Genomic DNA, 23,167 nt, shown 5'->3' with positions numbered 1-23,167 from the left:
TAAGTACACTAAACAGAATCCTTGTGTATCGTTTAAATAATATTTTTTGAATAAATAGACAGACAGACAGAAGTGAATTCTGCAGAAAAAAAGATAGAAAGAAAGAAAAAAGACAGAAAGAATGAACGAACGAGAGAGAGAGAGAGAGAGAGAGAGAGAGAGAGAGAGAGAGAGAGAGAGAGAGAGAGAGAGAAAGAGAAAGAGAGAAAAAGAAAGACGATGATGTCATCATCAATGTGAATGATTAAGAGATCACAAAAAATAGATCAGACAGGAAAAGAAACAATTATCACATTCATCCTGACAGTCTGGTGTAGACAGATGCTCCGTCACTCCACACTTTCACTTAGAAAAAGAGAGAGAGAGAGAATAAGGATGAGTGCATGTGGATCATGAGTGCGTCTCACACTGATTTTCTAACCATGTAGGGTGTGAATATAGTGTGTGTGTGTTTGCGTGTGCTTGTGTGCGTGTGCGAGTGTGTGTGTGTGTCACAATCAATTACAAACTTGACTCCACGTAAGTGAATGTCGTATGAAACTGAGGAATAAATGAATTAATGCTCCGCGCTTTAAGACGTCCATGAATCAGCGGGTAATTTCAAACTCCTGGGGCGTAAAATCATCCAGCGACTCACTGCAGAAATCCTCTAACACAATCAGATGTTCACGGATATTTGGGATTTGAAGCGCAGCGGACAACTATGAGATTCTATAAAAGTCAAGCCGATAAGAAAGTTAAAACTGAATCCGGCTGCAGACAAGTTGAGGCAGTCGAGGCTGAAAAACACAATCGTTTGCTACAGACACGGTATGACTGAAAGTGAACAACATACATGTCATTTAAAAGTCATCATGGGCTAAACTGAGACACATTTCACATGTGATCCAGTTAACACACAGACACAGTCTTAAAGGTACAGTCACGAAAACACTTCAACTCTATCACAACTTATATCACGTGTTTGGTGCAGGTCACTTTAAAGGAGTAGTTCACGCTCAATTTAAAAGTTCATGATATTCCCTCAACCACGTGTCATACAAGACGTCCGTGTGTTTATTTCTTCAGTCGAGAACAAATTGAGGCTTTTGAGGAAGCTTTCCAGACTTCTTATCCACAAAATGCATTTTGAACGAGGGACTCGTGGTTAAGGTCCAAATTTTATTTTCATGGCAGCATCGATGAGATAAATGAGATAAGTTTCTCAATCTCCAACAAGAAAACTAAAAAATCCATACTTTTTAAACATAAATATATGTCTTGCTCTGCCTCTGTGTAGTGCGTCCATGACTTCATGTTCTCTGCCTTAGGTGAAGCGGAAGTTCTTACTAGTGTGGAGAAAGAAGACCGTTCGAAGTTCTGGATGTTGAATGACACGTCATATGTCTTTGATTTTTGTTTCATTTTGTTTCTCATGGAGGTATGATTTAACTATAACCAGTGTGTGACCTTGAAGCTGTAACCAGGAAGCAAGTTTGGAGAGGTACGAATGGGACAAAAGTGTATTTATTGATATATGACTCATGTGAGAATCAATAAAATTGGTAATAATGTCATTGTGCAAGATTATTGTTTCAAATGGTCAGTTGGTGTGTATATCAGGGATGTTCAAATCTTTTGAAATCTACGTCACGCGTGACCTTTCCAACTTGATTGCGTTATATGGATGTCGTGGACGTGGATATATACATTTAGAAAATCTTTAGATGTATTTATTTACCAATGATGGAAATTTGTATATTTGCTATTTTTCTTAAATATGAACATGTATGTATATGTGTTTAAAACTACAAAATGAATATGCACTGTGCACAGACATATATTATGAAAACACAAACTTTTATTCTTGATGCAATTTATCACGATGAATCGTTTGACAGCCCTACATTTAATTTGATTTACAAAAAGAACATTTACTTTATAAAAATTGTGTATTTAATGTAAGTGACCGAACTCCACAAATTCACACAAAAAAATTAGCAGTACATTTTCCTTCATTTTACGATCATTTCAGTTAATGCTAGAAAATAAAATTTTATGAGTGCAATATGTAAATTACAGGTAAAATGGAAAATTCCTTCATATTAATACAGATTTTTTTTCAGAGTGTATGACATGTGGGTGAGTGAATTATCATGAAGTTTTAAATTTAAAGTGAACTACTCCTTTAACTTTAGAGCCAGAAAACGTCTGCCTGTTATTATGAGAAGTGTCTACACTTCAGATGTGCATTAAACACCTCTTGGAAATGACTTAAAACACAGCAAAGGTTCTATTATCTCCCAAACAGGTGTTTGTACAGTTTGCATATTCTAAGATTATCTTGTACATTGATTTAAAAATATCTTTATTTTATTGAACGGCTCTTTCTAAGCTCTGTGTGTTGAGTCATCTCTACTGAGAAGTCTCGCTTTGCAGAAACAGACCTTTGATTTTGGAAAGCAACTAACATCATTAAGCAGTGTATCGGGACGGTGAAACCCTGGTGAAATAAGAGACGTGCGCTAACAATCTGTTTTAAAGCTGCATAGAGATGAGAAAACATCCCCAGAGTTCAGACACACCGGTACACCGTCTGGGATGTGATTTATAAATATGTTTATTGTGTGCAAAGCTCTTCTAAACGAGCCAAAACCGTATTAGAGTCAAAATATATGTTTCTGCACTAACTGAATACAGCTTCACATCCGGCCGAAGTAAGGTGACCCGAGAAAGACATCACATATACAAGACAAGCTTAAAATGACTCGAGTTGAGAGTGAGAAAGTTGGACAATCAATAAAGTATTCGCTCATTTATTCCCTCTTGAACTTCAAACAGACTCTTATAACCTTTATATTTGGAGCAGGAATGTAGCTAACCTTTACTTCGTGACACTTTGAAATAATGTAATTTATTGCCCCCAAATGAGCCAAGTAAGACCACCCGGGACCACCGGAGGCTCACCTTTCCTCCTGAAGGCGGGGCTAATGAGCACTAGGGGCGTGTTGATTTCGGGCTCTGATGATCCGCCGTGACTGCCGGTTTCAGTCATGCCGTGATCTCCACACAACACCAGCAGGTTCGGCAACGTTCCTTCAGATTCCTGCAACGCAGAGAAGTGTACGGTTGGTACATCGGTAGCATTCACACACATTTTCAGAAAAGATTCACAAACGAAGTGTTCAGACGTATTCGACAAAAGTGTTTTTTTAACTGGATGACTTGGACAGGATAGATTTTTTTTTAAATCTCAGCATGCAAGATCTTAAGAAGCTGTTTGATATAGAAGACATAGATTAGATTTCATTTTGAATTATTTCTTTTCATAATTCTTACCATAACTCCCAAAGTTTAGAGTAAAAATGTGAAAGGAGAAAAAAATGAGTGCCCCAAAAAGATGTGTTATGAATACATTTAAACCTCTGCATTTAAGGTATTGAACTATATAGTTTGATGTTTTTTGGAGACAAATAATTAAGCACAGCATATAACTTTTATGTGAAAATGTGATTCCAGGAATACACTGTGACTGCCAAAGAAAATAATCCTCATGAAGACACTAAACCTCTCCTGTGTGATATACATGAACATTGATATTTGTGTTCTATTTTACTAATTTCAGAGCTCGAGTACGTGTGAAACATGTGTTTGTAAAATAAATATATATACACATACGTGTGTGTGTGTTTGAGTGAAATCCTCTTCATTAAAGCAAGCAGATCACTGCGGTTTTTAAACTCATCTCTCTCTCTCTCTCTCTCTCGGAACACAGGGACGATCGACTCTGTTTCACATCAAAGAGATTCTCAGTGTGTTGGGCCGCTTGAATCACTTTAGCACCAGCCGTGTCGCACACGCTAACAACAGTCCGCTACACAGCGAGTAAAGGTTCATCTCTACAGGATTCTGCTCATACAGCTGACTTTACACAAACAATTATAAAAATGGACAAATGCACGACTTGTGAAATCAATAAACACTGACTAGTATAGACATTTATAAAGATTAGGGCTGCAACATTCATCAGAATTATACTGTAATTGAGGATATAGCTATAGTTTGCCACATATAATGGAGTTATTTAACTTTAAAAAGTTGATTGAAAGTATTGTCAAAGCAGAGAGACGCATGCTGGGCTTACATCACACTGGTTTTATGCGCATTTTCATATTAGAAAAGAGTGCTCAAAAGGCCAAATTTCAATTTAAAAAACATTAATTCGCAAAAACATTTTTACACTCGCTTTAGGTGTTCTTTATTTTTGCGAAAAACAGTTCATGCAAACAATGGGAGATGGAAACGCATTTGCCGAATAAATTAATTTAAGATGCTGATACCGTTGACTGTTGTCGCCTCCCAATTCGCATAAGTACGCCCTTAAAGTGTGAATTTTCACCGGAAACAGCAGACCATCTGTGTACTTTGTGTATTGAATACTCATTTCAGCATACTAGGATTTGGGACAAATTTACATATAACTTTAAGGAGGGATAGTATGTGAACTGGAATTCAGCTGGTTACTAGGTTACGAATACCACTTGAGGAACTTGATGGAAACGTACCCATTTCGCTGTGGAGTTATTGCGAACTTTGAAATGATTCACATCATATTGGATGAAAACCCGGCTACAGTGAGAGTGAAGACTTCTTTACTCAGAAGGAATGTCAAACAAGCGTGTCGGCAGTGTTAAGGTAAAATGATCCTTTTGATTTAATTCTGTGAACTACTAACAATATTTCTCCCAAATTTCAAATAAAAATTTGCAGAAACTTTAAGTCTTCTAAAATTTAAAGAAAGAGGTGACGTAACAGAAAAGATGCTCTGTCATTTTTTCAGACCTCAAATACGGCAAATAAAACAACACTGAAAAAATATGCATAATATTGCACAGTTTTTTATTAAATTTTACAAAAAAATTTTTTTAAAAAAAACTGTATAGAAAATCCTGCGCAAATAAAGAATTATTCATAACAAATACTTTTTATGTTTTAACCTGGATTTTTCCAACAGTTTTCATGCCTCTTGTCATGATTTCAGTCTTTGACATTGCTGTTGGAGGACTTTATGTCACTCCTGAGGTTTGATTTTGTTGAAATACAACAAACGCTGGACTGGAACGACCACAATACATCTAGAAATGATGAATTGAAATGAGCAAGATTTTTCCACAGCTACATGTTTTCTGTCACAGCATGTTTATAAATATCAGAATATTGTCCAGTTGTTTGTGTTGTATAACAAACATCACAACACGTGAGAATACGTGAGAATCGAACATTGACTCTCCTGTAATAAAACACACAGCACTGCTAACAACCAATGATCTATTATCTTGTAGCTCGGTTTCAAATATTCATGAGCTTGCAAATGACTCTCTCTCCTCTCGCTTGAGTTAATGTACGCTAATGACCGGCACTGTGAACTAAACCATCTCACCCCGCTGCCGCCTCACTCACGGGTTGTTATCCGCATGCAAACACACACACAGGCAAACACCACGCACACAGAAGCACCACGCACGCACCACACACACACACACACACACACACACACACAGCTGAAAATAACAGTCTGCATTGACAGGTGTGATTTAAACCACGCTGTCACACTCAAAGCAAAGCAGGTATGTGATCATTCTGTAATCGACCCAAGACTTGAGAATAAAAACTAAACTTTCCTTCCGGTCTGAAAACTGTTATCTGAGCATCACCGTGAAGAATAGCTTAACCCAGTCTAAAGTGGATTTCTGCTAACTGGTTTAACTGGTGTAGCTGGTCTACTATGCTAACTAGTTTAAGTTTGAAGCTGCGTGCTCTCAGGCCGCTCTGTGAGTATCTCGTGGCAGTTTCAGGACGCTCGGATTCCAGCTGCGCGTTTGAAATATACTGCAGGAACACCGCGGTATGGTGATGGATGAGTCTGCGACTGTAAAACTGTGTTTTCATTCTCACGCTACAGGGGTTACAATCTTCAGCAGAAGGAAACGGAATAAAGAGAGGAATATAAAGTGTGTTTTCTCTCGTCTGCCGTCTTTATGAGGTGTTTTAACAGTTACCCCCCGGACGCTTTCTTGTTACCGTAAAAAACTCATTCGGAATAGATTGCTTCCCCCGTGACTCAATACTACAAAGCTTAAAGCGAAACAAAACTTTGGCAAGTCAAGCAGCTAGAAAATAATTCAAGCGAGTGCCGGGAGTGGTGTTGAAAAGCTGGGTCTCTGGATTCACGGCGGAGAGAAGGTGTGTGGATTTATCAGACGTGTTTGAATTCAGCACAAAACAAGCGTCGCTGAAGAGACTTCTGAAGAGTGAGTTAAGAACAAGAAGCAAACAGATAAAGGCAAAATATTTACAAACTGGAAAATAGAAAAAGAAAAAAAAAAGGTGGAACATGTGACGACACTGAGTCTTCTTTGAATTCTATTGGGGAAGAGGGTGAGACGATCTGATTGGTCCACACTAATTGATCATTAGAGAGCATATCCTGTATGTAAATTTGTGGTTTTGGGGAGGATCTCTTGGTGATGTGAGGTATAACTGACTCTTGTCTCATGTAGCCAGATGAAGTTCGTCGTAATTATTTTATTGTTTTCTTCTGTTTGTAACAAGCTTTATTTTTTTTCTAGTTCCTGCAGTATCCCTGTTTTTGTCATCTAGAATTATTGGTTGCTGTTGTGTTCATTTATACCAATAAACAGTTGACTTGATTTGACCTGACTTTTATGCTGCGACCATAAATGAACCGGCTGTAACAAACCATACATGTTCAAAACAACATTTACATTTACTGATGCTTTTATGTGGAGGTTATAAATTCATGATTAAAACCAAAACTGTTAAATCAAGATTGTGAGAGAAAGAGAGAGTCTTCAGTTTGACGTTTGTTATCAACACAAAGTGATTCTTCACACAGCCGCGGCAGCATCAGGGTTTTTATATTCAGGTCGACGGTTGAGGAGTCTCCTCAAGAGATCCTTTAATGCTGCTTTGATTTAATTGAACGAGAGTCAAATAAATCACGGAAAGCCTTTAAACAAAGAGATCAACACAAATTGAGAGAAACAGCAGTTGGTCAAGACTTCATGTTGTGTCGTGATAGCAAACTCTTCACATTCACTTCACATCTTTAACTCAGGTTAAAGATATTTATTATCAGTGTGTGTGAAAACATGAAAAGTGATGTAGGTCAACAGCAAGCGTGACTAAGAAAGACTGAAACGCTGGATTATAAGGATGTAACGATATCAAAATCTGTACTATAAAACCTCACGTCTACGGTATGATATTATTTGCGGTGTTTAAAATGACAAATGATGACTTGGAAACGTGCCATAAGCATCCTCTTTTCTTTATCCTCTAATCAGAATTGTTGACCTCAAAACTTTTGGCTCCTCGTCCAAGTACAAAATAAAAAATTGCAGATGACGTATTCATCTTTGTATAAATATAGAAGACACATCAAAATCATGTCAGACAGCTTGAATTACAAATAAAACCACAACTCAAATATAAAGATACAGAGCAACACTGAATTGAACTGATGAATTAAGACAGCCAATCAAAACTATTCCAATTTAAAGGGCCTAGTTAAACTGTGGTGTGTGAATTAAAGTAAACATAATATTGTCGTCTCTTGGTGTGTATGACAGTGTTGGGCAAGTTACTCTGAAATAGTAATGAATTACAAGTTACTTATTACATTTTCAATAATGTAATTAGATTACTTTACTAATGACTCTAGTAATGAAAGTATTTAATCATTTATTACTAATGACTTTCTATATCATATATCAACTCAATTTATTAATTAATTCAGGGACGGACATGAAACAACTCTTTTAATTCATTCAAATCAATAATATAAAACTATATAAAGTAGTATTATTAACTGACCAAAGTATCACAAATGTGAGAATTATACATTAAAGCACCGATTTTAAAGTTAGACTTTGAATTTTGATGTCAATTCCACTACTGCACACACATATATTACACAAATATTTAGTTTAATTACATCAGAAGTTACCGTAATCAAATTACAGAAAAATGAGAGTAATCCCTTACTTTACTTGTTCAGGGGAAAAGTAATACAATTACAGTAACTTATTACTTAGTAACTAGTTACACGCAACACTGATGGATGCTAATATAGTTCATATTGCATTAAAGCTGTTTGAGGTGTCTCAGTTTATGCGAGTAGTTATATAATGTTTTTTGCACTGCTTCTGTTAAATAATTCACTCGAAACAACTGAGGCATTTGGTAGATGCTTTTTAATCATTTAGTCTATACATATTGTAAGTTTTATCAGTTCTCTGAGTTCAATCCATGACCTTTGTCCCATAAAGCTGTAACTCAAAACTATGATTCTATTGAATAAACTTCATATCGTTATGACCTTTTCCCAACGCATACTGTGAATTGCATCCTGAGAGGAACATTACACACTTAAGATAAGAATTTACCCATGATGCTTCGGGGCTGGCTATAGTGTGTAAAATCAGAGAATGCACAGTTTCATTCAATTTCATTTTATTTCAACATCTTCTGCCTTAAGGGGAGTTTGTTCAGGTAATAATGGTGTCCTCAGGCTTACGTCAAGTAAGAATAAAAAAACGACAACTTTCTCTCTCGTCCAAAACAAGGAAATTACAGATTTGCATGTCATTATACAGCATAGACACAAAAACCCAGCGTGGGTGAATTTTTAAAAGCATGGCCCGATTCACGTCTTCACAGAGGGAAAACGACGTCCAGGAAAATGAGGACAAGAAATTAAAGCGTAGCCTTATTTTTGGATTCTCAGAAGTGTTGTAATTTATAGGACGTGCATTTGTTTGAGTGGGAGTACACTCACAGGATAAAACACAGAACACAGCGACCCTAAAGACCAGCAGAAACCCAATCGAGGGCCAGAAGAGTTTCTATTGTGTGCAAATCAATTCATTCGATGGATCATTTGGGAGCGCAGAGACAAAGGAATGGAGGAATTGTTCTGTCTGAGGAGAAAAATGATGCGTTCCTCTTTAAAGGGATACTTCTGTCATCATTTCCTCACCTTCAAGTTGTTCCAAATGTGTATGAAGTTCTTTTTTTTTGATAAACACAGAGAAAGATTTTGGGAAGAATGCTTATAACCAAACAGATCTCGACACCCATTGACTCCCATAGTAGGAAAAAAACAAATGTAGTCAAAAGTGCCCCAGAACTGTGTGCTGTCCTACATTCTTCAAAATATCTTCTTTTGTGTTCAACAGAAAAAAATGATAAAGTAATTTTTTCTACTATGGGAGTCAATAGGTGTCAAGATCTGTCTGGTTATGAGCATTCTTCCAAATATCTTTCTCTGTGTTCATCAGAACAGAGACTTTTATACAGATGTGGAACAACTTGAAGGTGAGGAAACGATGACAGAATTTCCATTTTTCTGCGAAGTATCTCTTTAAGGGCGAGCGAGGAACGCATTATAAGAGAGGCAGAGAATGATGTTCTATAGAAACTACGGTCGCATGTGAGAGCAACCTCTGCACCGCATCTGAATCTACAACAGCACAGATGAGATCTCTTTAATATCTCAATTATTTCTCTTCAACAATGATGTTAAATGTGGAGCAAATGGAAACTTTTGCTTAAGTCTCATCTGCGTCTCAGATATTTCTCCTGAGAAAAAGAGTCAGAAATCTGACAAATGTGTCTGTCATTAGAGTTTGAGAAGAGAGGTCAACAATGTGTCAAACTGAGATCAGATTTGTCAAGTCTGCGATCACAAGTCAATATTATTGAAGATCTCAACATCAACTCAAACATTTCTCATCAATTTTACACAAATTCAGATGATTTGACCTCTACAATCTACATTCATGTACACCTCCAGACTCTTAATGTGTTTACACAACTACACTTTCATTCTCTTTTTATTTCTCCCACAGCAATTTTACTAATGCTGGGTTCACACCAAACGCGAACAATGGCGCTGCACGCTCTTTATTACTCTTGGGAAAAGTTTGTTATTATTCGCACTCCTCGCTCTTTATTCCGCTCGGTTCACACCAAATACCAATTAAGGGTTTTGCGCGAGTGAATAGCATACAAAGTCAATGCAAAGACGCGAACTCGGGGCAGGCGCTGCGATTGACACGGGGCGGCACGATTGCCACGAACGCACGTCTATCTTGTCTTTCGCAAAGGCTGAAATCATATGTCCGGTCGCGTCAATCATGCGAAAATAAAGATTTTTTCGCGTTTGGTGTGAACCCAGCATTACTCGTGCAAAAACTTCGTTATTTTCGCGTAAATGATGCGACCTGACAAATATTTTCAACTTGTGCGGAAGACAGGATTGTTTGCCGCAATCGCACCTTTGCATTGACTTTGTTTGCAATTTTCTCCCACAAAACGCTCAATTCGCGGTTGGTGTGAACCTCCCATAACTTGATTCTCCAAAAATAAACACAACGGAGAACTCCATCAAATCTCCTGAGATATAAAAGAGCGACATCTGAGCAACAACTATTTCTTCTGGGTGCTGAAAAAGACAGCGAAACGTTGTGTGATAAACATCTGATGAGAAATCTCACGACGCTTCATAACACTGGAGACAGCCGAACGCTTCTGAAGGGCCCTGGATGTCCTGCATCATGACAACAAGAACAAAGTGCTTCACATCTGTGACGAATAACACATCCTGAGTCACGCTGTACTCATTCTTATTGTGACCACGTTATACAGAGCTTTCAGACAAACCAACAAAAAACACTGAACATGATCCAAGTTTATTTCGTCTGCAGAACACAAAAGAAGACATTTTGAAGAAAGTTGCTAACCGAACAGCGTCTGCACACATTCGCTATTGTTCGAACACAAAACCAATGCAAGTGGATGGGATATCTGTTAACAACATTAAAAGAAAAAAGGTATTTTTTTGTTCTGCGGAAGAAAGAAAGTCATGCAGGTTTGTATTTTTGGTCGAACTGTCCTTTTAATAGAATATAGTTTCTTTCTAGTTTCTAAAGAAGTCACAGGACTAAAAATAATTTGCACCTCTCCAAGACTTGATAGAGTATATATATCATCTGGAAAATGATGGCATGAAAACAATGGATCAGATGTAGTTACGACCTTGAAATCTGGACCAAATGTGCAAATACGGCATGCTACTAATGCTGATGGGCAGATTTCAAATACCCACAATGCTTTGCCAAACTGATCAATCCTCTGCGAAACAGAAGAAGTGATTCAGTCACGTAAAGTGATGGACACCCCCGCGGGTCGTAAAGGTTAAGAGAGCGAGGAACAGAGTGCTTGTACATATTGATTGTTCTTATTTTAACTTCACCCACCCTCGGTACGAAACATCTGACTTGACACAGCGCTCCGGGGAATCCTTTAAAAATCTGACATCTTAATTCATCTCACACCCTTGTTTCTCCTCTCTGATCCCTCAGCACTTCCTCTCGTTACACGCAAACAATACTCAAACAATCCCACACGGAACAAGCTTTCGAACGGACACATATCTCTTACAGAAAACTGATGCGGTTTTTTGGTAAAGGAAAAAAACGGCTTGGAGCAAACTATAATAAACTAGATTTATTCTATCACAAACAGCAACATTGCGCACTGCATTAAATGTCATTTTTTTACTTTAAAGGAGTAGTTCACTTTTAAATTAAATGTTCATAATCATTTACACTCACCCATTTCATACAAGATTTTTATGTATTTGTTTCCTTGTTGGAAAAGAAATGAAGGTTTTTGATGAAGACTTATAGTGACTTCAATGGACTCCAAACGCTTGAAGGTCAAGATGACAGTTTCAGTGCAGCTTCAAAGGACTTTAAACCACCAGACCATGAATAAAGGTCTTATCTAAAGAAACAAATCTGAAAATCCTGCAATGTTTTCATCAAAAACCTTCATTTCTTTTCCACTATAGAAACAAACACATAAACATCTTGGATGACATGAGGGTGAGTAAATGATCATCAACGTTTATTTTGAAAGTGAACTACTCCTTTAAGCTCCAACTTGCAGGAAAAAACTGGAAAATGTACACATCACCCCAACACAACTAGATCAATAATTACTAATATATGTCAAAATTAATTTTACTCTGATGTCCTCACAGTGCACACTTTATGATAAAACACAAGTCTATGTGATACCCGACGGGGAATAACCTGCAGTACATGAAAGGAATAAATTCCTTCATAAAGGGTTGCTATGATTGATGAGAATAGGTGTGTTTCTGTCGCCGTCTCTCTCAGAACAGATGTGCTGATAATACACTGCCTGTCCTGTGGTGGTGTTAAAGTAGGACTCCGATGTCAGGAATCTGTGCTCATGACCCGTGACCGAAAGCCCCGCGTGGCTGGATTTCTCATATAGATCTTATCAATAGTCCAGATTACTGTGGTCGGGTTCTCCGCTGAACCTGCAAGTTTACCACACGCTCATATTTACACACACATGGCCGCCAACTTTTCTGTTCAGCTGGGATGCTGGGTAACTGAAGGAAGGAGGTATGGGATGGTGGAAAGTTGGAAAAAGAACACCTCGCATTGGAAATATTGTGATTGTCAAAACATTTAATTCAATACTTTCATTACTTTTAGGTGAACTGCCCCTTTAAATTTTGAGCAAAGACCAGAGATGGCCTTATAAAGGTTGTTGACACTTGAGAAATAATTTATTGTTTGCAAAAACGTTTTTTTCTCAACTATCTTCTGTGCTTTGATTGGTCACTACTCGGCTCTCTCAACAGCATCTCCAGTCTGCTATATATAAGCAAAAAATATCTGTATAAAACGGATTTATCTTAAGAGATCAGATTATCAATGTTACAACCTTGCTGAAAAAAACAAAAGAAACCATCACAGAAATTAATGGTTTCCATTAAAATACCCTTGTGAACCATCAGCTTTTTGTATTAAAACCATTACAAGATTGAAGTGTTCTGGGCATTATTCCAAAACATTCCGTCACGAGAACAGGTTTCATGATTTTAACCCGAGCGATATTTATAATACAGACGCGTCGTAAATAGCGTTTTACATATTTAATAACTGTCAACAGCTTTAAACAGCCGTCCAAGTTCAGAAATACATGAAAAGGCACTTTATTTATACGTCACTCCCTTCACGCGCACTCTGAACTCCTCGGGAGAGAGAGACTTGCGCTAATTCAAAAATTACAGTTTGAAAGACGAACATACTTGTATATTATTGGTAATTGCTGCTGCTTCCTGGTGGACATTTGTGTACTTTGTAGATATAAAGCTTTTGTGTGAAGCCTTAAATTGCACTGTGCAGGACCTACAATGAGTCTGCGTGGCCGCTCGCGCGTGCAGTTTCAGACGGAAATTTGCCCTTTGTCAATTTGCAATCGTGTTCCTCCGTGCATTCGCGATCGAGTTCCAAAGGTTGGGGTTTCGGGGAACTGTCACGCTCCACCTGCAGTATGTCTGCGGCCTAAAATGAGCACTTCCAGAAACAGCTGTGTTTCACAGATTTACAAACACACACCTTTGATATGAGGGCTGCGTGTATCTTCTTCACGATGTCATCCATCTCCGTGAGCTTTGGTCCAATCAGAGAGCTGTGCGGTCCACTGATGTGACCGATGTGGTCCAGGCCCAGATAGTGTAAGATGAGAATGTCCCAGTCATCTCTTTTTAATGTGTCGTCCAGATGACGGGTGACGTTATTATCCACCTGCGACAAAAACAAACAGTGACAGATGATGGTGATGATTGTTCGGATTTATTTTGGAGCGAGTTCGCTCACCTCCGTGTAGTCGGACACGAAGAAGGACGTCGTCCCATCCTGTTCCATAAAGTGTTTGGGGAAGAGTCGGACCCAAGTGTCATCGCCATAAAAGATGATGCGTTTGCCAGCGTTCTTGGCCTGCCAGATGAGGTTATCCTCCAACAGAGCCGGAGAGTTCAGATTCATCACCACATCAATGAAACCTGGAATACTGCCGGTGGTCAGAGCCTACAAACACACAAACAGTCACAAAATCATCATCCACTTACAAAACATACAACACATATTCACTTATTGTCATTTAAGAACCCAAAACTGAGATCTCAGCAGAGCCGAACAGAAAGCATTTATATACATACACATTATATTGAAACCCTAATAAACGAAGCATTTAGAAGATATTGTACAACATCAAACAGAGACACACACATCAAAGCATAACCCAAACATAAAACTACACTGTAATAAAATATACAAAACCTGTTGTTACTTGTTGTGTATGAAACCTTTCTCATCTTGTGACGTGTGAGGTTGAATGTGTGTGAATGTAAATGAACGGAGATGTTAAAATAGGCCAGATGCTTCATTAGCTATTCTTGGAACAGCATCACAAAATTCAAACTCTTTGTAGTTTCACCAGGAGGAAAGAGAATCACAAAACCTCGTCCTCGTCCTGCTGGAAAACAAAACCTTCTCACTTACAAAACTCCTACAAGCTCATCTCTCAGGAAGGCCATCATCTAATGATGCTGTCAATGAAAACTACATACGACTCTCACACACACACACACACACACACACACACACTCACGATCCATGAGATCAGCCGTCCTGCTTGCTGTGTGGGTTATAATGAGGATATAGATTACGTGTCTCACAACATCATTACTGTCATCACGCGTGTTTGTCATAGACAATGAACACAGAGAGAGAGGGAGGAAGAGAGAGAGGGAGGGAAGAGAGACAGAGAGAGGGAAACGAGAGAGAGAGAGAGAGAGAGAGAGAGAGAGAGAGAGAGAGAACAGAGAGAGAGAACAGAGAGAGAGAGACAGAGAAAGAGAACAGAGAGAGAGAGAGAGAGAGAGAGACACACAGATAGAGAGAGAAAGAGAGAGAGAGAGAGAACAGAGAGAGAGAGAGAGAGAGAGAGAGAGAGAGAGAGAGAGAGAGAGAGAGAGAGAAAGAGAACAGAGAGAGAGAGAGAGAGAGAGAGAGAGAACAGAGAGAGAGAGAGAACAGAGAGAGAGAGAGAGAGAACAGAGAGAGAGAGAGAGAGAGAGAGAGAGAGAGAGAGAGAGAGAGAGAGAGAGAGAGAGAGAGAGAGAGAAAGAGAACAGAGAGAGAGAGACACACAGATAGAGAGAGAAGAGAGAGAGAGAGAGAACAGAGAGAGAGAGAGAGAGAGAGAGAGAGAGAGAAAACAGAGAGAGAGAGAGAGAGAGAGAACAGAGAGAGAGAGAGAACAGAGAGAGAGAGAGAGAGAGAGAGAACAGAGAGAGAGAGAGAGAGAGAGAGAGAGAGAGAGAGAGAGAGAGAGAGAGAGAGAAAGAGAACAGAGAGAGAGAGAGAGAGAGAGAGACACACAGATAGAGAGAGAGAGAGAGAGAGAGAGAGAGAGAGAGAGAGAGAGAGAGAGAGAGAGAGAGAGAGAGAGAGAGAGAGAGAGAGAGAGAGAGAGAGAGAGAGAGAGAGAGAGAGAGAGAGAGAGAGAGAGAGAGAGAGAGAGAGAGAGAGAGATGAGTAGAGTAAGCATGAGAACATCTCTTAGAAGACAAATGTTCACATATTCCCCGATCCACAAAGACAACATTTATTGAAACTTTACATCAACATCAGGAAATGCTTGTTTTTTATAACTAAAATTTGAATATTTGTTATAGTTTTATGTAATTATATATATTTGCAGTAAATAGGAGGCTTACATCGACTCTGTTCCAAATTTGTATCAATTTCTTTGTTCTGATGAACACAGAGAAAGATATTTGGAAGAATGCGTGTGTAACCAAAGAGTTCTTGGACCCCATTGACTCCCATAGTAGGGCAAAATACTTTATATTTTGGTTCACAATAGAAGATATTTTGAAGAATATAGGACAGCAATCAGTTCTGGGGCACTTTTGACTAACATTGTAATTTTTCCTACTTATGCTAGATTCAAGATCTTTATTGTCATGTACTAGGTCCAATAACATTCTTGTTCTTATTTTTTACTTAAAACTTTGTTCATCCTGACAAACGACGATAACCGATGACTAGAAACTATTGTTAAAATACTACAGCGCACGGCTATGCCAATATTAGATAATTACTTACACACGTGCATCTAAAACATCTAACAACACAAAATAAAAAACAGCCTGTTTAACACTGAAGGTCAGAGCGAGGCTAGAATACTGATTTAGTGTTAAAGTCCCCCTGAACAGGAAGTTGGGATAGTTTTAACACTTCTGTATGTTGACACACTTCCGAGTAAATGGAATTTAAAATGAGAAAAATAATGGGTGTGGTTTATGACTTGTCTGCAAATTGATTGGATGTGTTTAATCAGCCGTTGGATTTTGAAATGAAATCTCTCTCATTTCTCTGTCAGCAGGATGAACAGAACGTCCGTTTTTCACCGGAGCTTCTGTAAAATCACAGGCTGGTGGCTTCAGTTGTTTCACATTTGCGATGAAACACGGGCGATTAGAGAACAGCGGCTCCTCTGCAGGACGTTTCTGCTGCATGTCAGAGTTTGGCACGTGAAAATCTGTTTGCTTGATAACTGATGCTCTAATACACAACACAGAGGGAGCTGAAGATAAAAATCCTTGTGTACTCCAGTCTGAAACTTCATCTCGTGTGTCACAAACATTTTACATTATATGCTTTCAACAGACGTTTTTATATAAAGGGACTAACACTGCTTCCCAAAACGTGTGCTAAACTTCGCTTTACCGCACAAGATCATACATTTTTCAGTTGGAAATCTAACAAGCTGAAGAACAAACCCGAACCAAATCTAGTCCCCAGCTCAACAGTACAATCGCACAATATAAAGAACAAACACACACATTTAAACACCATTTATCAAAGCTTGACACCTTACATCAGTCCCTTTGAACTCACATTTCTTAAACAATCTCAGAACTATAAATAATTAAGTAAATAAATGTGTTTTTTGTTAAAACATTATAGTAAAATATATCTAGTAGTTAACAAAGAAAACATGCATTGAGAGACATCTCTTATGCTGTTTAAGATGATATAAATATTAAGGATATAAAAAATCAGTTTAAACACAAACTATAACTGATGATCTATTATTTGACATATATATATATATATATAATCTTTTCATTTAATTTTCATTTCGACTCATCTTGCTACCCTGGCTCACATGCTTCAGTTTCACATTTTAAATTTACAAACAATTTAACAAATGAATTTTAATTGGCTGTCGGTATTTTATTGTTGTAATAGTTGTAGTTTTCTTAAACTTGAATAATATTTTAACTTAAAAATCTTTATAGTAATCACTCTTGGTGTGTGCACATCCCTAACAAGAAAAAAAACTCATGATGATGATGATGAAGAAGAAAAGTGATCAGATTGAAACAGGCTCAGCATATTCTTCTAACAGCAGGAGAGCATGTCTATCATCATCTCCTTTCTCTTTTCCAACTTCCAAAAGGCTTCATTTGAAACTCTTTTTCTCTGACACCCGTTTCTCCGCTTCCGCCTCCACACAAGCTGAATTGCAGTTTGGAAATACATTTGTGACAACAGCCCACCATTTATTCTGTCAGTCCACATAAAAAGTGACCCATATGAGAGATTTCTCCAATGTTCGATACAAAATCCCTTTACCTCGCCGTTCTAAATCTACAGCCCGAGCCCCGAGAGCAGAACGCTTATCTCTGCAGGAAAATAAGAAATGTTTAACTACTTCAGCAGAAGCTAAACTTTTGGCTTCAATAACACCTGAAGGAGGACAGCAAAGGATCTAAAGGACCATTAGAGGAGATCTGACGTCTTACAGCTGAGAAACAAACCCACACAACACATTCACGTCTCTTTGCTCTTCATGCCACATCGCTGGGTGATTGATGTTTTTTTTTTTTACAATCTTTGTACAGCTTTTCTACATCATCAACACAAAGTAAACAAAGGTGCAGCTTCTATAATTCATAATGAATCTCAAACCGGGAGCCAGGGTGCGTAAAATTTCGTTGGATTTTTCTCAAATCTAATTGTACATCAGTAATTTCCTCCTTCCTCTGAGTTTCCTTTTATCATAATCGATAAGTCACAACTCTTCTTAAACGAAGATCAAAGCACCATCAAACTGTGACCCGGAGCTCGCCCCGCGGCCTCCATTATGACATCACCGTGAGTGCCAACGTGTGAAAATCGATGACGAGAGCGTCTCTACGGCAACAAGAGCGGCACCGCTGTCTGACTCATGTTCTTAAAGAACTGGTGATGGGGCCACTTTGTCTGTTTTCATTCAGCACACAGACACACACAGGAGAGGAGAACGCCGGAGATGGTGTCAGACACAAGATGACGGGGTTAAACTGCCGTGAACGTCATCAAATAATAGAAGCGAGCTACATTCATGCCACGTCGTCTGAAGGTTTCCTTGCATCAATTATCTCATCCCTCATGGAAAAATAGAAGTGATGGTATGAACATGAACAACACGAGGGACCGACGCAACAAATTGTTTGTGTAATATATTCAAACACATATGTTGCACTGCCGATGATGCCCAGAAGTGCTAACAGTCAATCAGAAAGAAGTCAGGTCTGGGTGTCGAAATGTCTCTCCAGTGATTCAGTGGATTTCTTTCTTGACCTTGATCTGATAATCAACAGCACAGATGATTGACTGATCTGTATTTGAGGTTTAGTTCGTCATCGTGTCACGAGCAGAGAGCTGGCCAGGATGACAGTGGATGTGAATCAGGGAAAGATCAACCCTGCCATCTGCTGGACACTCAGAGGAGAGCGTGACATGATACGTTCACTACATGTGCATCAATCTCAGCAGATTACACACAAAACATGACCAAAAATAACAGATGTGAGACTGTAAATGAGAACTGTGGAATAAGAAATACTGAGGACCCAACATTAACGACAGCGTAACTCCTGTCTATGATGAATTCTATCCAGATTTCATCCACTAACTAACTCTTGACGTACACCTGTAAGAACCCCAACATGTCCTTGCAATGCAGTAATCACATTCATTTTAATCCCCTAATAATCACTCTTAAATAACACACTTCAGAAAGCAATGCCTTGGCAATTATTAATAAGAGCTTTTTTCCATGCGGCTAACTGTACAGAAAGTGCAGAATATTTCGAGCTTTTTATCTTTTACACGACACGAGTAAACAAACCGAGTAATGTGCGTGATGTACCTTTATTCGGGGCATGGTGACGGTGGGCGCTCTGGCTTTGGCGATGAAGCTGTGGGACGAGCCTCTCTCCACCACTTGTCTGGTGTAGGGCATGAACCTGCGGCCATCAGAACCAAACACAAAATCTTCTCTCAGAGCATCAACCAACAGTATCACAACCCGTCTGAACACCGGCCCGGGGGATTCACTGGAGTTTGTGCCACTTCCTACAAAACAGATAGTCATAATATATGAAGAGTTTGGTTCTTATTGACATAACTCTATTTTTAAAAGTTTTCAAAAATCATGTTTTTATTATGTAATCATGTTTATATTGTGTTTCATTGTGTTAGTTAGCTGATTTTTTTTGTTATTATGAATGAAATCAAAACAAACAATATGCAGTTTGATTGATATTCATTTGAATGCACAATAAACCACCAGAGTTTTACACAATATTGAAATTTTTGGTTATTTTTTTATATAGGCTGTATTCTGGTGAACTGGGGAACTTTTGAACATCAAGATGACTACACAAATGTTTTACTTTCTGTGCATATATTGTATTAAATGTGTGATTTATGTACAGTGTGTCTGATTGTATTCTGCACATGTTATGTTGGTGAAATGACAATAAAAGTGATTTGAATTACAGACACACAGTTGTTCAAAAGCAACACAACACTATACAAATATCTTAATTTCAAGGGGACAGTTCAGATTTGAGCCTACAAGAAAAGACACAATATAAAAATGTATACAACTTCTATATATAACACGTTTTTAATGAATGTATTAATGATACCTAGCATTATAAATCAGCATGATTAAGCACCCCCTGTCACCACTGAATTATACATTTTATTTCACTTTAAACCTTAATAAATAATTGTATATTAGTGATTAAAAAAAATATAGAAAAGCAATATTATTAACAACCCCAATAACTATTAGAATAAAATATAATAATGTCTACGAAGGCCGAGTTACCTTTAAGTGGTTCAGCAGGAAGATCCGACACTTTGCTCTTGGAAGAAACGGAAGATTTGACGGGAACAGGAAAGAATCCTCTGAGGAAGAGAGCGATGCTCAAAACCTCACACATGAGACAGAGTAACGCAAACACAGATGAACTCAACCTCATGATGAACATTAATGACACTCTCACAACATAAACACTCGAGATCTACTGACTCATATCTCATTTATCTACAAAATGACATCATGTCGAAGATAAAACGACATGAAATCTGTAGCTGTCAGACAGAGAAACTCGATGAATGAAGCGTCTGGAGGATTAGTGTTTTGAATTCTCATTTCCGCGTTGTGACGTAGACGCGGCTACGGCAGCTCGAGAGGATCAACACGACCGCCAACCTGCTCACGAAAGTGCTATTTAATATTATTTTATGTGCACTTATGTATTTTAAAATATATGTAAATGTGATTTTATGACTACATCTCCGATAATTTATAGGGTAGCTTTATTTTAATATATAAAAATGCGCTTCGAAATACTTCAGCCTGTTCTGTGTTGAGCCTGTAGAGGGAGACGACGGACTGCAAACACATTACAACTTTATAATATAGTATAATGTAGGTAAAACACTTAAACGTTAACTTCGCTAATGTTAAATCCCACCCTTATTATCTAAATTACAGTTTCAGTCCTGAACGAAACAACAGGAACTATCAGATCAATTCTAATGGATTTAAAGGGAACTATTACAATGGGGAATTGTATTGGTTGTGATGTAAACTCGAGTGGTCTCTGGGGGTCTCTACGGCTAATGGGTTGTATTGATGGGTTATAGTTCAATTCTGTGCGTGTGTCGAGAAATCCCGAAAGATTTAAGTGAAGCGAGAATCGTGGCTTTATACCAATGACGTCATAGATGACGTCTGAAGCCTAGTTTCCGCCTGAGTGGTTCAAAGCGGTTCAAATGTTGCCGCGACATCAGCTGTAAGAACTAAGTTACCACAGCACATTAACTGCCCTCTGCCCAGTGAAACTACACACTCTCCAGTTATATACTATTATTGCCCCTTCTGCCTATTATGACCGAATGGTTGATTTACACACATTTGATGGTACCGTTCATTTCAATTGTGTCGATATAACAGATTAGTCTATGCGTAAATACTTTTTTCTTCACCGTTATTTCTAAGCCTTAACTGGAGCAAAAAAACTGTATCAAATACCACATCAGGCACGTCCAGGAGCGGACTGACCAGCAGGACAATCTGTCAGAGTCCAGAACGGCCGTCCCTCCATAACCAGGGGTGGACTGGCAGACGCGTTAAAAACGCAAATGCAAGCAATGCAAAGGGGAACGCATACGTTGTGGGCCAATTTGAGCCGAATAATTTAGGACTGTATTTGCTTGCCACCCCGCCCCTGGGCACATCTGTAATGTATCTTCTTGTTTTAGAATCTTTTGCCACCAGGTGGTATTGTGAGCAAATTATGCCTCGAGAAATGAACACTTCTGTGAACCGCTTGGCTGAAAAGCTTCAATGCTTCATGGGGCTTGATCTCGCCACCACTTTGTGTTGGGTTTTAAGGGTGGGATGTATTCCGGCAAGATGGGTGGGAACCAGTCACACCATAAAAATCCTACTGGAATGAGACACAAAACACACAACATGCAGGGACTAAAATCACAAATTGTAATGGATAACGTTAGAATTACGTATCATTTTTCTCAGTGACATGTTGAGGGCGTTAATTCATTTGAAACTTACTTTATCTCTGGAAGACTATGTAAGCATCAACATACTATCATAAAACATCATACAAGCAACACATGTGATGCACTACTGAATGATTCTTGGGTTTGCTGTGCTTAACTGTAACAGTCTGATAGTTATCAGATGACCGCATGATGTTTAATGTAAAGTCTAAAACCCAAAGCAAAACCAGCTCTGGCACAGATAAGCTGATACATTTAACAAACAAAAAAACACTGAACAAACATGAAAATGTCAGCAGGCTGCTGTACTGTAACTGTATTTCTTAAAAACTGTCGTTTAAACTCTGAGTTAAAAAAAAACACACAACAGAATATTTATTAATCCGCCACAACTGCGTTAGCTGGAGTTGAAGGAGTTGCACATAAGTTGAATCTTCCAAAAAACTCTTGAAAGAACTTGATGACTTCTCTCCTGAAAGCCTGTTCTGAAAGTAAGTAGATGATGGGGTTGAGACCACAGTGACTGAAGGCAATAAGGTTCCCCCCCTCCAGGGCCTGCCTCAAACCATACCAATCCACAGTGTTCATGTAACCTTGAATTTTCAAGACTGAGATGAACAGTACGATGTTGATTGGTCCCAAAAACAAGAAATAAACAAACACCACAGCCAGCAGAGTTCTCGTTCTTATCTGCACTTGCCTGTTCAGATCTGGATCAGGATATCGATTCGTATGTTGAAGGGAGGACAACTCCCATGACAGTCGTGAGTAGCAGAACACAAGTATGATCAGAGGTATAATAAAACTCAAGAGGTTAATGTTTAGAATACTAAATGATACCCAGTCTGGACTTGGAAAAACATACGTGCATGATGTTTGATTGTGCCTTTGAATCTCACGGCTAAAAACCACATTAGGCAGAGATGCGAGTATGCTCAGTATCCACACAAAACCAATCATTTGTATAGTTTTGGTCCAACGCTTCAGAGGGTGGAAGACTGTGATGTAGCGATGCACTGGTATAAGGACCATAAAGAAGATGCTGCCGTAGAGACCCAGCATGTAGAGAGCTCTAATGACACGACACATAGAACTGCCAAAGATCCATCCAGCAGTTACACCGTAGGCCATAAAGGGCAGTGACAGAAGAAACAGCAGGTCAGCTAGGGCGATGTTAAAGATGAACCTTGACAACATCTGACCATACAGTGACCTGAATGTGACCCACAGTACCAGAATGTTCCCGATGACGCCAATGATAAAGACTGTGATGTACAGGCTCACTACAAACACTTGAAACAGCAGAACACAACTTTGTTATTCATTCTCATAAACAT

The 23,167-nt window shown here is 38.6% G+C and overlaps 1 protein-coding gene across 1 annotated transcript in view; it reads right to left on the bottom strand.

Moving 5' to 3' along the window:
• pigg (phosphatidylinositol glycan anchor biosynthesis class G) overlaps nucleotides 1–20,452 on the bottom strand; it is a 56,444-nt gene extending 35,992 nt beyond the window's left edge. Inside the window, exons 1-5 of the mRNA XM_056770453.1 lie at nucleotides 20,128–20,452; nucleotides 19,159–19,364; nucleotides 13,767–13,976; nucleotides 13,506–13,694; nucleotides 2,947–3,085 (exon numbers count right to left, since the gene is read on the bottom strand). Coding sequence (XP_056626431.1) covers nucleotides 2,947–3,085; nucleotides 13,506–13,694; nucleotides 13,767–13,976; nucleotides 19,159–19,364; nucleotides 20,128–20,290 — 907 coding nt within the window. The 5' untranslated portion in view covers nucleotides 20,291–20,452. The remainder of the gene's footprint in view (nucleotides 1–2,946; nucleotides 3,086–13,505; nucleotides 13,695–13,766; nucleotides 13,977–19,158; nucleotides 19,365–20,127) is intronic.
• Nucleotides 20,453–23,167: the final 2,715 nt, after the last annotated feature.

Source organism: Triplophysa dalaica, chromosome 16, assembly GCF_015846415.1.
Source record: "Triplophysa dalaica isolate WHDGS20190420 chromosome 16, ASM1584641v1, whole genome shotgun sequence".
In the NCBI taxonomy this organism is placed as follows: Eukaryota; Metazoa; Chordata; class Actinopteri; order Cypriniformes; family Nemacheilidae; genus Triplophysa; species Triplophysa dalaica.
This window is presented reverse-complemented; position numbering and strand designations above follow the sequence as displayed.